The sequence below is a fragment of the Pollicipes pollicipes genome, unplaced genomic scaffold, assembly GCF_011947565.3.
Source record: "Pollicipes pollicipes isolate AB1234 unplaced genomic scaffold, Ppol_2.1 Scaffold_7231;HRSCAF=8579_pilon_pilon_pilon, whole genome shotgun sequence".
In the NCBI taxonomy this organism is placed as follows: domain Eukaryota; kingdom Metazoa; phylum Arthropoda; class Thecostraca; order Pollicipedomorpha; family Pollicipedidae; genus Pollicipes; species Pollicipes pollicipes.
Window position 1 is genome coordinate 43,914,178 of NW_023597034.1, and position 15,432 is coordinate 43,929,609.

General features: G+C 57.4%; 2 protein-coding genes across 2 annotated transcripts in view; one reads left to right on the forward strand and one right to left on the reverse strand.

Annotated features, from left to right (window-relative positions):
* Positions 1–397: 397 nt before the first annotated feature.
* LOC119110302 (uncharacterized) lies at positions 398–6,152 on the reverse strand. Its single transcript, XM_037234069.1, has 4 exons — positions 5,722–6,152; positions 2,693–2,892; positions 1,953–2,112; positions 398–1,559 (listed from the first exon to the last, which is right to left on the reverse strand). The coding sequence occupies exons 1-4, from the start codon at positions 5,928–5,930 to the stop codon at positions 1,055–1,057; spliced, it is 1,074 nt and encodes a 357-aa protein (XP_037089964.1). The 5' UTR covers positions 5,931–6,152; the 3' UTR covers positions 398–1,054.
* Positions 6,153–10,333: 4,181 nt separating this feature from the next.
* Positions 10,334–15,432, forward strand: part of LOC119110166 (gamma-tubulin complex component 5) — a 16,723-nt gene continuing 11,624 nt past the window's right edge. The window contains exons 1-6 of the mRNA XM_037233902.1: positions 10,334–10,345; positions 10,961–11,179; positions 12,781–12,975; positions 13,468–13,568; positions 14,077–14,258; positions 15,263–15,370. Coding sequence (XP_037089797.1) covers positions 10,334–10,345; positions 10,961–11,179; positions 12,781–12,975; positions 13,468–13,568; positions 14,077–14,258; positions 15,263–15,370 — 817 coding nt within the window. The remainder of the gene's footprint in view (positions 10,346–10,960; positions 11,180–12,780; positions 12,976–13,467; positions 13,569–14,076; positions 14,259–15,262; positions 15,371–15,432) is intronic.

Here is a 15,432-nt window from a genome sequence, read left to right on the forward strand (position 1 = left end):
TAGATGGCTTTGGACATGTTGCGTGTCGGAAAACTTCGAGTAAGCTGAGGGGATCAGAATGTGCTGTCAAATGAGTAGGGAATACGTATTCAAACCTACCTCATGTGCGATGAAATTGGACTGATCTTCCATCGCTATGTCATAAAACACGGTTGTTTTCTTTCGCGCATGCATTGTCACAGAGGCGTCATCGTTCGCGCGCACGAAACTCGCAGCAGCTGAGCCGCGACTGTTTTGTTCCACATTGAAGTACAGTGCACGGACATTGGCATCGCGCATATCACAGTACGGTGCATCTAATAAAGCTCACACTGCGCTGCTGTCATCTTGTGAATGATGGTGAACCCTGCTGCTCCCCCCCCCCCCCCCCCACTCCCTCTCCCTCCTCAACCCTCCTCGCCACCTCGTCCCCGCGCGTGATCATCCTGACGTGGCCGTCTTGGCATCCAGAAATAGAACCTCCAGCGCACAGCGACACCAGAAGCCATTCCACGTGACACAATGTGTGGTTATAGCGTGCGGAGCACTGCACTCCACTGGTGCGACGGCACAGTACAAATCGGTCGTAATGCGCATCATTTCAGTGAGAAGTGTGGATGAACTGGTCCGGCGCGATCGGGCCTGCAGCGGCTCACGCTCCCCTCCGCGTGATGGCTGCCACATTCGACAGCTTGGTCGAACACTAAAACGTGGCGGTCAGCGTGGTGTTTCAACGTCTCACCAGCCTGGTCCGGCAGGTCTATGTGCCACTAAATCACTGTCATTTCTCCGCTGGTGGCCGCTCGTTCTGGGCAGTTAGCACGTGCCTGATCAGTTGGCTGTGAATCAAACGATAACGGTACGCAGATGTGGCGGCCAGGCGACCCGTTGCTCACATGGAGCTGATTGTGCGCCGCTGTCGTGTTTTAGCACCGATGTGTTCTGCAGTCGGAACATGGACACAGACATTTTATGGTCCATCGATTATCACACGAAGGGGTAAGCATTCCTCTTAAATTATTTTGGCTAATGTAACCTTCTTGGTATATCCTGTTTCGGACGAACTTCCACAGCACTACCCTTGACTCTTCACAGATTCTGCCGCGGGACTCTGGGAGCTAACTGTGCTGACACCGCTCCTGGTGGCATCGGTCGATGTCCCGTTGGTGGCAGAAGCGAACCGCGAATCGGTCATCTCTCTAGGCACATCGGCTTGGGAGTGGCCGGCGGTAGGGTCACCTCCCTTGGCCGCCCGGGTGGTAGCGCCACCGCCCCGGGCGCCGCGGACGGCAGCGTCTGACCGGCCTCGTCCGCGGGCGTCGGTGGGTTGTGCGTGACCTGGCCGGCGGGGTCTGCGGTACGGCCGGCTCGGGCCGGCGAAGCTCAGCCGGTGCTGGGCCCGGCCGGCCGCCTTCGGCCGCTCCAGGCAGGTGTCGGCGTCGTCGGCGGCGGCGCACACCGGGCCGCGCACGCACTGCACGCGCAGCACGTCGAAGTAGAGTCGGCCGATGTCGTCCGCCTCCGGCACGGCTGCCGCCTTCAGGCACCTGTACAGCTCGTCGTCGCAGTCGCAGTGAGACCTGGAAGTCGGGGTCGAGTGAGTGAGGGCGGCGCGTCTTGTCATAGCTGGTGCCGGGAGGACGTGCGGCGTAAAGTGCAACTGTCGTGGACGCGCCTGATTGGCGCAGTCTGACGTCACTGGTAGCAGCTGGCTGGCATCGTGCGTCTCCGTGTTCGCTCAAATTGGCATTCACGGCTAACGGATCTGATAAGCAAAAAAAAACCCGAGACATTCCACGTAGACAGCTATAAGACTTTGAGCCAGAAAAGCATTTCTGAAGTTTTTTTGAGGCAAAGAAGTGTTGTTGAAGTTTTTCGGTCATATCTACGCATGATGCAGAACCCACCGGTGTATTTGACCAGATCATATTCAAGCGATCTAGAATGCTCTGCTGCATTGTGTTGTTTCTCACTTTGTGTACGGTGACCAATTGAAGAGATCATAACGGCGTCTGTAGGCCTTGACCTTGACCGGACAAAGGTCATGGGTGCGACAGCAGCTATCCAGGGCAAAGTTAGGCCCGAGGTCGTTCCAGTCGGACGCCGAGTCTCCCAGGCCGCACCATTTGGTACCTGACGGTCAGAAGGTGGCTGATAAGCGAATGGCCTCCGTTGCTGCCTGATACTGTAATGTACACATTCTACCCTGAAGGAAGATCACGGCGACCAATGATAATCCGAAGAGACATGCAGCTGTGATACCCGCGTTCCGTCCGTCCACTCAGGAAACCAATCGGACTGGTATTCGTATAAAGCCTCGGCATTGGTGTACCGGACTCGCTCAGTTGGGGCCCGGTCCTCAGACCTATCGCCGCGACGAAGCTAGTGGGCACAGCAGCCGGCCACCGGGTGCCGGGGCTGGCAGCGGCTCGACAGCTTGTGGCTCCCACCTGGCACCAGGCCCCTGAGGAGCGCGAGCCCGTCCCACCGACGGCCCCGCGGTCTGCAGCTCCCACCTGGCACCAAGCCCCTGAGGAGCGCGAGACCGTCCCACCGACGGCCCCGCGGTCTGCGGCTCCCACCTGGCACCAGGCCCCTGAGGAGCGCGAGCCCGTCCCACCGACGGCCCGTGGCCTGCGGCTCCCACCTGGCACCAGGCCCCTGAGGAGCGTGAGCCCGTCCCACCGACGGCCCCGTGGCCTGCGGCTCCCACCTGGCACGAGGCCCCTGAGGAGCGCGAGCCCGTCCCACTGGCGGCCCCTTGGCCGGCCAAAGACGCCCTGGCGGCGCGGACGGACGGCGTCCAGCTGCTGGCAGAGCCGCAGCGTGGTCATCATCTGGTGGAACGTGATCTCGGTGACAGGTCGCTCCTGCGAGATGGTGGCTAGCGCGGTCTGCTCCTCCGCCGGGAAACTGCCGGACGAAAAGAGGGAGCGATCAAACTTTCGGACCGAAACAGGGAGCCGTCAAACTGCCGGACCGAGGGAGGGAGCGGTCAAACTGCCGGACTGAGAGAGGGAGCGATCAAACTGCCGGACCAAGAAAGAGAGCGATCAAACTGCCTGACCGAGAGAGGGAGCGGTCAAACTGCCGGGCCGAGAGAGGGAACGGTCAAGCTGCCAGACTGAGGGAGGGAGCGATCAAACTGCCGGACCGAGAGAGGGAGCGGTCAAGCTGCCAGACCGAGAGAGGGAGCGATCAAACTGCCGGACCGAGAGAGGGAGCGGTCAAGCTGCCTGACCGAGAGAGGGAGCGATCAAACTGCCGGACCAGGAGGGGGAGTGGTCAAACTGCCGGACCGAGAGAGGGAGCGGTCAAACTGCCGTACCGAGAGATGGAGCGATCAAACTGCCGGACCGAGAGAGGAAGCGGTCAAACTGTCGTACCGAGGGAGGGAGCGATCAAACTGCCGGACCGAGAGAGGGAGCGGTCAAACTGCCGGACCGAGAGAGGGAGCGATTAAACTGCCGGACCATGAGAGGGAGTGGTCAAACTGCCGGACCAAGAGGGGGAGTGGTCAAACTGCCGGACCGAGAGAGGGAGCGGTTAAACGACGGCAGTCTGGTGACAGAATAAGGGGGAGGGCGGGGCAGTATAGGATGATCCAAGAACCGGCCAGAGCATCGGTGACAGCCGGATCCGACTGGGCATCGGCGGCGTATTGAGCGGACAGACCCCCCCCCCCCCCCGTTTATAATCCTAACGCTGTAGCGTTGCAGGAAACACGGCCTAGAGACAAACTGTGCTGCTCCTTCAACTCTAAAGAGGTCATGCCGCCATTGCAATAAGGAGAGGGCGAGACGGCGTCGGCGGCGGCGGCGGCGGGCGGCGGCGGGCGACACGGCACGTCGCTATGCTGAGGGGGCAGGAGACCGAGGGGGGGGGGGCTGCAGCAGCGGGAAGGTCAGACCAAGGGCAGGAGTCATGGAGGAGGGAGGTCATGACACAACAGGAAATCGGCTACTACCAAGATTGACGCCCGTAAGCTGGTGAAGGGCGCCACTCAGTTCGCAGAAGCTCAGCTATTTAGCTCTTCACATGCGTCGTTGTACTTGGTTATTCCTGGCCACACTCGCGCATACACCGGTGCATATTTGTACTCTATTTTCTTGGTTTGTGGAAAGATCGCCCATCGAGTATTCATGGGCCGTCTGTCTGTGCGCCTGACGTAAACACTGGTGTAACGAGAGGCGAGGTGCTACATTGTCTGATGGCGTAGCCTATTGCTCCCGTATATTTGACCGTGCCGCCAAATGCTTCCACCCATGAGAATCACTAGAAAGCTTCACAACTATTCCGGTTACAAAGGGGGTTGGGCGCCGGCTTACCTTTCCACCTATCCACGCTTTGATGTCATTTCAAACATGTCGTTCCCTGCACCAAGTCATTCCCAGTGTCATTCGAATGGACTCAGCCATTTCCGTGCCCTCCCTGGCTAGACTAGCTGACACAGCCGAACTGGGGTCAAATGGCCCCGCGTGTTTAAAACTGGTTCGGTGGCCGATGCCTGGCTGTTCTAAGCGTCCCCCCCCCCCCCACACACACACGTCACAGCACGGTGGGCACGCGCCACTTTCACTGGTGACGAGCCGGAACATGGCGCGTGCGGCTACCACGGCCGACGAGCGCCGAGCGTCACTAGAAAGCGGCATTTGGCCCCCGTGTTTGATTTGATTCGAATGTCGTCGATGAATCGGTTGGAACCTCAGAAATGTGGGTGGATGGGCGTGGCCCTGCATAGCCATGCCATTTCCTTGTTAGATGTGGACACCACTTGCAGCTGACGGTGGCTGACAGTTTCAACAGCAAGACACTTTCTGCAATATGCACTTCATGGATTTATCTGACGAGCGAGAGTGAGCTTTGTCCGGACGCAGCCGGCCAACCTGCGCGAAACCCTTGTGAGTAAGGCGTGCCTGGTCAAGACGCTGTTGATTGCGTTCCAGACAGACCACGTGTCGGGCGCGGCGGGGAAAACCATGACGTTCTGTGGCGCCATGGACTGCGCTGGACTGCGGGTGGGGCGCTGAGCCGAACAGGACCGGAGCCGGTCATGATCGGACCCGAGCCGCCGGTGGCGCCGCTCCCAGCCCGACCCCGTCCGAGGCCGGGGCCGGGGCCGGGTCCGCCCGCGCGCGCAGCTCACGACACCGGTGTAACGAAGCCGGGCGGCCGGCCGCTGCCGGACCCGGCCCCGGCCGAGCCTCTGGCAGAGGCCCCGGCCACAGCCGCAGCGGAACGAGACCCAGTGGCCGGGACGGGCGGCGGCGGCCGGAGCGTCTGCGAGCCTCACCGGCGGCTGGGGAGAAAGCGGACTGGGCAGAGGGACGGGCCGGAGCGACAGCCAGGGACGGACGGGCCGGAGCGACAGCCAGCAACAGACCACAGACCACACACCACTTGGTTCGCGGCAGATTCGTCAGGCTCCGTTTTTGCAGCACGGCTCAGGCGTGCAAGCGTGTATGTGCACGTACACCCACATACGCATGTGTACGTGCATGCCAGCACCTGGGCACGACGGTGTGAACGCCATTGGGGCGTGCCGCATGCGCCTGACAGGAAGGATAAGAACATATGTACGCGCTGATAAATACCGTTGTGAGCGTATCCCCAATTGGTGAGGATTTCAGAGTGAGTGACACGCACAGGACCTCGAGAACATAGCAGTGGGTGACACTTCACCTCGAGCGTGCGACACTGGGCGACGCTCGACTCGGGCGTGCGACACTGGGTGACACTCACTTGACCTCGATCATCTGGCAGCGCGTGATGTTGCCGGCCGGGTCGAAGTGCACGGTGGCGATGGTCTGGCCGTGGTGGACGGTCACGAGCCGCGCCTGGCGCCGCGGCCGGCCCCCCACCGCCACGCCGCAGACGAGCAGCGAGCCGAGGCAGAGCAGCAGCAGCGCTAGCAGCCGCGCCCGGGCCCGGGCCAGCGGGCCCAGACCCATCCCGAAACGATCCGGACTGACCTGACCTGACCTGGCCCGCACGGACCGAGTCACAAGTCACGGGTCACGGTCGGTGCCGTCCTGCCGGAGGGCGGCGCGGGTAATTTGTGGGTCGGTTAGAGGTGGCTTAGCAGTCTTGATTGCTAGCGGTTAGCACACCGACGCAGGCGAATCACGCACGATTTAAAACCACACAGCCACTGCCCACTCGGCGCCTCCAGGGCGAGGAACCGCCCGGTACTGGCAGCCTTGGCGAGAGCACCGCTAGCCGGCGCACTGAGCCGGACTGGCAACTCGAACTGGCAACCGGCCGCCGCCGGGGGGTCTGAGGGTGCGCGCACGGGCTCCCGGCACAAAACGTGTAGAGATGCTTGCCAACGCCACCAATCAACAATGAAGTTTCCCTAATGGTGCTCCAATCAGCCTTCTTATCAACTTTTACGCCATTTTTGTCTTGCCGGCAATTATACCGGAGAGCGTTTGCCTAACCGATCAGTGATATATACACTCTTCCATTCAAGTCCGAAGATAGGCCGAAGATAGTCCTGCTATTCCCAGCACTGTAGCAGAGCCCGCTAAACTATCTTCATCGTGCAAACGCATATGACTCAGAAAGGCAATTATTGACTCTGTTCTCGCAAGTTTCTGCATTGTGGACGCCCGGTGATGAAATTGGCCTTGGGAAAGCCCGGGGAGTATCGCAGCAAACAACTGGCACAGCGGAGAGCCGCTTCCGCACGCGCGGGCGGGCCCACCGCCAAATCCGGGGACAGATGAAATGTCATAAATGTCGATTCCGAACGCTGCGCCCGTAATGATCCGAACATTAATCAAGCCTTGACACCCTTACGCACAGAAAGGATGGCACAGCTGTGCCCAGTTATCTGGAGATATATCTCGAAAACTCATACGTTTTATAAACTTACCAAATTTGTTACACTAAGCTGTGGGTACCTACACTCGCCCACAAAGTTCGCTTGCCACAGTGTCAGGTCAGTGACTAAGATAGTTAAAGGAGCTCTTTATACGGAAAACGTGGAAAATCGGTCTCATCTCTGAGCATACCAGGTGCCCGCTCGGGTGGCTTTGAATGCGTGAAGTGGCCATATTAAGTGCCATCAACGCTCGTAGCCTTTATTCAGATCCGTTGAGGCCATGGCTTCATCATCAAGAGTACTGTAAATTCTGGCCAATCAGCCGGTCGTGTTGTCAACTGAGGCGACTGAGATGTGTTAACGACTGTTTAAAGGTCGCTCAAGGTCACGTTCACGTCTTCTCAAGGCTTTCATGCCCTTCAAAGAATTAATGGTGAGCTTGCTCATGGTATGAATTTATCACCGTCATGGAAATCCGGAAGCGTATAGATCAGTGTCATAGAATCTCACAAGTTGGTCCCGTACTATTCTAAGAAATAGGTGGTGTCATGATTCCACTTGTGCCATCTGTGCTCCAATCCGGAGCCTTCGAACATACACGTAACACCAGGTGGACGGGAAAATTCGCTTTACGTTCGCCGACCAGGCCTAACGGCTGAAGTATAACAGACATGGAAGTAGGGGTGGAATATGGTGCGCGGGTTGCCACTCCATTCGGAAGGCGACGCCGGTCTCCGTAGATCTGGTCACAAGTCCCAGGTTTTCCGCCAGGACCTGAAGATTGACTTGTATCGATATATCGGAACCGTGAACTTTAGAGACCATTGGTCAGCAAGATTGCGCTGCTTTCGGACAGCATAACAGCAAATAAGTGGCACTTATAACGCCAACACATCTAATCCGCGCAAAAAAGCAACACAACAGAGCGGGTGACGCTCGTTGTCAAATTTCGTTATGCGTGTTACTCGGCCCACGCTCGCGGATGGGTAGCGGCCGGGTAAAGACAGCCGAGGAACACAGGGAACACGTGGTTCTCTAAGGTCCCGATTGAAGGGCACGAAGAGCCCAACGAGCTGGCCAGAAGTCGCATTGCGGTACCTCGGCCCGCGGAGCCAGGCCGTCAAATGCCTGTGAGGGGGCCTCCTGTGCCGATCGGGGTCTCCTGAGACTTGTCCGTCAGAGGCCACCAATGCCGGGCAGTGGGCTCCATGTCAGTATAGGTCCCGACGCCCCATTTCCCTAGCGCGGATGTCGGGGCCACTTTTCCGCATAGCGGAAAAGTGGCCCCAAGCTATCTGACAATGAAAAGGAAATATGGGGGATAACAATGAGAGGGCCCAAATGTGACAGTAGATGGGACCTGTGTCGATCAGGGAAGTCAATACCAAATGGGGACCCTCCACCCCGTTTCATCAAGGGGCCCGGTAAGTTGATTTAAGGTCTCTATCCCCATTATTGGAACTCCTGCACAGATATGAGACCCTTTTGCGTCAGCGAGATCTCTGTGTCGATGTGAGGCCAACTGCCCCAGAAGAGGGGTCTCCTGCGCTGGGAAGGGGACCGATTTATGATTATACCACTGAGGACCTCCGCGCCGCCAGAATGACAGTCTCTAGGTACCAAGGGCTGGTACGGAAAGTCACTCCAGACCCAGCCTGAGAAAGGTAATGTGCTCCCAGTGTTCTAACCACAAGACCCCCTGCCTGAAAAGTAAGATGTCTCTGGAGGGTTAAATACAGTTTGTCAAAACAGGTTTAACATTTGTTTTTGGCATGACCAACCCACATTTTCCTGAGAACGTCCATCATTTTTTACCATAATTAATGAGTAAAAGCAACATATGCATCAGTACTTACGTGGTCGTGCTGCTAACACTCAAGTGGTTTTCAAACTACTCCGGACCGCACCCCAACGCGAAGACCACGAGTGCACCGTCCGCCACTTAATTCCCATTCTTGAACGCTGGAAATCTCGAGGCTCCGGGTCGTCTATTTACCACCTCGCCACTTGTCTTGCCGGATTGCAGGGAAGCTGATGCCGGGCGAAAGCCCGCAATGCAACCCACTTCCTTGCCCGTCGGAGCTCCGAGCTGACTGGTCCCAAATGTAGGTTACCGTAACGGGCGCAGGAGGCGCGCAAGCACTTACGGTTTAGCTTATAGTAGAATATGAAATATACTGTACCAAACAACTAAAAAGCTTCCATATCGTCGAAACAGTCGGCATTCATTACGCAAAAGATTCAAAATCGGAGAGGACGCAAAAGATGCGCGGGCGTTTAGGGTGCCAATGGGGTAGTGGGTTACACGCCTGCGATAACTATTTGATTTGCGACGAGCTTGGAGTTTACCTCCCAAAAGTACTTATGGTTGAGATTGGCAGTGGCTGTGTTCGAGTGCGGTGGCCGACTCAAGCAAGCAAGATAAACCAATTGAACAATACCGCCGACAGGGTACAACCTGGTCAAAACAAATGCATGTGCAATCGATGCCATTGATGTAGAACTGTTCCCGAAATGGGAATAAACTTCCCTGATGTTGACTGTTGGACTGATGTTGACCATGGATCACCGCGAGGTAGATATCATAAAAAATGGCGCGACGAGGTCTATATTGTCATCTTATTCATGACACTAGCTAAAATACAGTGGTTAGGTCAAAACAGAAGGTTGACCATCTGTTAACATAACAGTTTTCTTAATGGGTCTTGATTTCACAGCAGTCATGAAATTTGGGAGGGGTACTCATCAGGCACCCTTTTTAGTGCTTCAGTAACTTGAAGTGGGTGAGAATCTGAAAGGGAGCATGGGACAGGTCTATTTTAAACTCATCTTACAGTTTTATTTTATTACTGACAGTGCCTTGTGAAGTGCTCTTATGCACATGCTATGTCCATCACAGGTGTACTAAATAATTTGCAGATAAGGTACAGAAAGAGACATCAATAAAGAGGGAAGTGAATGGTTACATGTCACGTTTTGAAGTACTGAGCTATCTAGGGTGGATATGAAGTAGCAATGAAAAACTTGTTTGGGCATTAGCCGGGCTCAAATGTTTGACTTAAGGTTTTGATTACAATGATACCTTAAGCTAAGCCATCAGAGACATACTCAGAGGGTTGTCATGTTTACACAAGTTTCTCTGGAGTCACACAGTTCCTTGATGTGAAAGTTCCAGAATAATTCCCTTTTCAATAGTTCTGTTCAATATTTGCTATCAATATGAGTGCATGGACCCTCAACCCAGTTGTTCCTTGCTTTTGAGAAAGGGCATGGTTGATGATATATACTTAAGAAGCCCTTAGTAATTTACCATTTTTATTTTTCCCATATCCATGAGGACATGCAGCATTCTGAATGCAGGCTGGTGAATGCAGAAAATGAGACAGCTGATGACTTGAATTGGCATGTTTTTTCCCGTTGAATGTTGTTAAATGTCAAATAAATGTACACATTCAGCATTCATTAATCCACCATTTTGCATATTTTTCATCCCTTCCAAATAAACTGTGAAGCAACTTTGCCACAAGCATGAACAAACCTGTAAGATGCCACTGAACCACAGTTATGTTTTGTTAATTTATTTGAAGATGTGCCTGTTACCTTAGTAACATGCTTATTTCCAGATGCAGTGTGTCAGGCAAGAAGCTCGCCAGCTTGATGTGTGAAGTTGAGACAATTCTACATGCTGTGTGCCACTGAAGTGAGCATACCAGCAACATTTAATTATGGCTGGTGCCAAAGCCAAAGCAATTGAGAAAGGTGTGGAAGCTCTCATAACCAATATTACTGGTTTTGATCTCTCAGTAAGTATGCTGCTTGCACATGAAGTATTGAGTTCTGCTGCAATCATGGTTTCATGAGTGAATCTCATTCCTTCTAGTTGCTGTTGCTATGATTTGTTTGTTCACATAGAGCACACAGATGTAATCAGTTACTTGACATGAGCCAACAGGCAGTAGTGCTAGGAGTTTTGTGCCAAAACAGTATTCTGCCATTCTCAATCATCTTCAAGTAAAGTGAGCATGAAAGGTGTCAAACTCACCCTGGTGTGACTCTGCATGTGCTTGGATTTGGATAGATGGCACATGTTCCTGTATATATTTGTGCGCTTGACATGCACTCCAGGACTTCAGCTTGGCCATCCTCTGTGACCAGGTGGATGAGGACCAGGAGAACTTTGACTTGTGCCGTCGCTATGTGCTGTCCAACATCTACTACCATCGCTACCTGGACACCAGCAGTCACCAAGTGCGCCGCCAGCTGGAGGGAGTGGCCACCAAGCTGCGTGTGCATGCGCTGCCTGATCAGGCTGACCGGCTGGAGCGGCTCGGACAGCGGCTGGTGCAGCAAGATGACTGGGCTGAGCATGCTCAGGTGAGAGGGAGGCACATCCTGGATAGAGGGGAGCAGGCCAGGTCAGAGGGGAACAGGTCTTGGACAGAGGAGGGGGGAGCAGGCCAGGTCAGTGGGGAGCAGGTCCTGGACAGAGGGGGCAGGCCAGGTCAGAGGGGAGCACATCCTGGACAGAGGGGAGCAGGCCAGGTCAGCAGGGAGCAGGTCTTGGACAGAGGAGAGGGGAGCAGGCCAGGTCAGAGGGAAGCAGGTCCTGGACAGAGGAGAGGGGAGCAGGCCAGGTCAGTGGGGAGCAGGTCCTGGACAGAGGAGAGGAGAGCAGGCCAGGTCAGAGGGGAGCACATCCTGGATAGAGGAGAGGGTAGCAGGCCAGGTCAGTGGGGAGCACATCCTGGACAGAGGGGAACAAACCAGGTCAGAGGGGAGCAGGTCCTGGACAGAGGAGAGGGGAGCAGGCCATGTCAGCAGATAGCAGGTCCTGGACAGACTGGACAGGGAGCAGGCCAGGTCAGAGGGGAGCAGGTCGTGGACAGAAGAGAGGAGGCCAGATCAGAGGGGAGCACATACTGGACAGAGGGGAGCAGGCCAGGTCAGAGGGGAGCAGGTCCCAGACAGAGGAGAGGGGAGCAGGCCAGGTCAGCAGGAAGCAGGTCCTGGACAGGGGGGAGGAGGCCAGATCGGAGGGGAGCAGGTCCTGGACAGAGGGGGCAGGCCAGGTTGAAGGGGAGCAAGTCCTGGTCATAGGGGGGGGGGGGGGGGGCTGATCTAGGTCACAGGGGTGTATGCTCAGTATCTCTGTGTCAGACAGAGACAGTCTCTCTGAAGAGACGGAGACAGAGAGTCTCTCTGAAGGTACAGACTGTGTCTCCATCTCTGTCTTGGGGAGCTGGACAGAGGGCAAGCAGGCCCAGGGCAGAGGGGAGCAGGCCTAGGATAGTGGAGAGTAGGCCTGGGGCAGAGGGGTAAAAGGCCCAGGATGGAGGGGTGGCAGGTCCAGGATGGAGGGGGAGTAGACCCAGGCCAGAGAGAGAGCAGACCCAGGGCGGAGGGAGAGTAGACCCAGGGCGGAGGGAGCATAGACCCAGGGCGGAGGGAGAGCCAAAGGTGGGGAGCGCATGCCCAGAACAGAGCCTCAATCTCTCCCCGCCCGCTGTGGGTCGTGATGCAGGCCTTAATCACGAGTGTATCGTGAGCTGTGCGGACGGGAGGCACAGTCGTGACACTGCACGTGCGGTGAGCAGGAACGGGCATCCTGGGAACCTTTGTGTTTAGCTGCTTTGAACCGCCTCTTCCGGAGAGATAGACGCCTCAGAAAACATGCATGTGCTTGCAGGATCATCGTTGACGGTGATACGCCCTTTTTGAAGACGCGTTTATTGCAAGCAGAACACTGTCTGAGCAACACAGGGTATCTCTGGTCCTCAGTTCGTACGACCTTCGGATGGGCCAGCGGGCTGGCGTGGAGCTGTCGTGTTTTGAGTCCAGCGTACTTGATATCCGGCGCCCGTAGATGTCGCGTTTTGTGATGCCCCGTCCATCTTAGATCACCTCTGTCCCATCGCCTCTATGCTCGCTGTCGGCGGCCTCCGCGAGCTTCAATGACGCCTCCGCCGGGCCGGCAGTGGGACATTGAATGGCGGCTGCTGAGCCTGCTGATCAACCTCAGCAACAACCCCACCTCACTAGCAGCGGGCGGCGTTCCGCGCGCCGCCGCCGCTACCACCCGGCCGGCCCTCCAAGAGCAAGAGGAGGAGGAGCTGGACTGGGCGGAGGAGCTGCGTGTGGAGGAGGACGTCTTGAGTCCGTACCAGAGCCCGGTGAGGAACCGGGTGGGCGGGGGATGGGTGGAGAAATGGACGAAGCTGGAGTGTGGTGTGCGATGAACTGCTACGTCGATGGCGGGAGCATTGATCGCACCCTGGTGATATGATGACACCCTGTGTCTTTGGTTGAACCTGGGCTTTGTAATGATATGTTGTGACCTTGTCAGGAGGAGTGGTCGGACCTGGACGAGGAGGAGGAGAACGTCGCCAGCTGGCCCTCAGCTATACAGGAGCACTTGACAGGCTTACCCACCCCAGGTCGGTCTCATTACCAGACGGCATGCTCAGAGCTCAGGCCGCTTACCAGCTACACGTCTTATCGGCCGACAGCCGCTCCCATCGGCCGAGTGGTCGTGGCTCGCCGCGCCCTGTGTGGCCTGTGGTACCGGCCGCCGCCGTCTGGCCGCGCGTCAGTGCTGACGGCTGACTCGGGCGGCAGGTGGCGCGTCCGGCGCCCGGACGGCACCCACCACCGCCGCCCAGCAGGACCCGCTGGCTTGGCTAGAGCGGCGCGTGGCGCTGTCTTACCAGCCGGCCGGGTCGGAGCTGGACCCGCTGCGGCCGACCCCAGACGCAGCCGAGACCTTGTGAGTACCACCCACTACGCTGATAGGGTGCTGCTAGTTTTTAAGCTGCGATGACGTGACATGGCCAATGAGGGATTTTCCATTGCAGCTGAGTGTAGCAGCGTTCAGTTGTTGCGTGTGACCTCTGCTAGTTGGACGTTTGTCATCCCGTCAGGTGGCTAGCCAAACAGCCTTCCGCTCGTCTGGATTTGCAGGTTTGAGGCGAAACAGTCACATACAATCACGTCGGCACATCGGAAAAAGAATATTCATGAATTGAATGGACTGTATCTGCTTTGGTCCTTTTTTGCACACACGTCGGCTCATTAAGCCGTGCGAGTGTGTGGTGGCAACAGAGATGAGGGTGTCCACAGCCGAAACTGCAGTCACTCACATATCACACTATGATGCAGCGCGGCGGGCGTAAATTGTGATTCGGCGTGTGGTATTGCTGGTCACGTGTGGGGACCGTCGTCAGCAGGATGGCCGGTCTGTGAGCTGTGCTGACGTCATGTGTGCGGTGCCGCAGCCAGACGTACCAGCTGCGGCTGGGCCTGTGCGCGCCCGGTGACTGCACGCTCATCTCGGAGTGGTCCGTCTGCCGGGAGCTGGTCTGGCAGCTGCTGCGGCCCACAGACTCGCCGCTGTTCCAGCTCCGCAACGGCCAGTTCACCGCCTCCAGCCGGTACCGGCGTGCAGGGCCTGACCAAGGTGAGCGGTGCCTGCCGGCCGCCGCCTGCCGGCTCAGCTGCGGGCTGATGGGATGGTCGGTGAGAGGCGACGCTGTTCGAGCATCGATCCTGCTGGCCTTTGCGACCGGAGCCCGGGTCCAGTTGGCCTTTGTGACCGGAGCCCGGGTCCTGTTGGTCTTTGTGACCTGAGCCTGGGGTCCTGTTGGTCTTTGTGACCTGAGCCTGGGGTCCTGTTGGTCTTTGTGACCTGAGCCTGGGGTCCTGTTGGTCTTTGTGACCTGAGCCTGGGGTCCTGTTGGTCTTTGTGACCTGAGCCTGGGGTCCTGTTGGCCTTTGTGGCCGGAGCCCGGGTCCTGTTGGCCTTTGTGGCTGGAGCCCGGGTCCTGTTGGTCTTTGTGACCAGAGCCCGGGTCCTGTTGGCCTTTGTGGCCGGAGCCCGGGTCCTGTTGGTCTTTGTGGCTGGAGCCCGGGTCCTGTTGGTCTTTGTGACCAGAGCCCGGGTCCTGTTGGCCTTTGTGACCAGAGCCCGGGTCCTGTTGGCCTTTGTGGCTGGAGCCCGGGTCCTGTTGGTCTTTGTGACCGGAGTCCGGGTCCTGTTGTCCTTTGTGGCCGGAGCCCGTGGTCCTGTTGGCCTTTGTGGCCGGAGCCCGAGGTCCTGTTGGACCTTATGACTGTAGCCCGGGGTCCTGTTGGGCTTTGTGACCGGAGCCCGGGGTCCTGTTGGCCTTTGTGGCCGGAGCCCGTGGTCCTGTTGGCCTTTGTGGCCGGAGCCCGAGGTCCTGTTGGACCTTATGACTGGAGCCCGGGGTCCTGTTGGGCTTTGTGACCGGAGCCCGAGGTCCTGTTGGCATTTGTGACCAGTGCCCGGGGTCCCGTTGGGCGCTGGGACCGGAGCCCCAGGGTCCTGTTGGCTGCTGTTACCAGAGCCCGTTGCGCGGTGCCCTCAGGCAGCCTTCTCCAGCCTGCTGGGCCGCCTGTGCGCGCCGATCGGCGCCGTGCGGCGGCTGCGCTCGTTCGCGGCAGACGGCGGGCCGCTGGCCACACATCGTGCGTTCGCCGCCAGCCTGGCGGCTCACCTGGCCGGCCTGGACTCCCGGCTGCTCGCCCTGGAGCGACAGCTGATCCGACAAGGTCAGCCGGGTCAGACGGCCGCCGCTGCCTGCCACTGTACCCACACTCTGCTGCAGACTGCG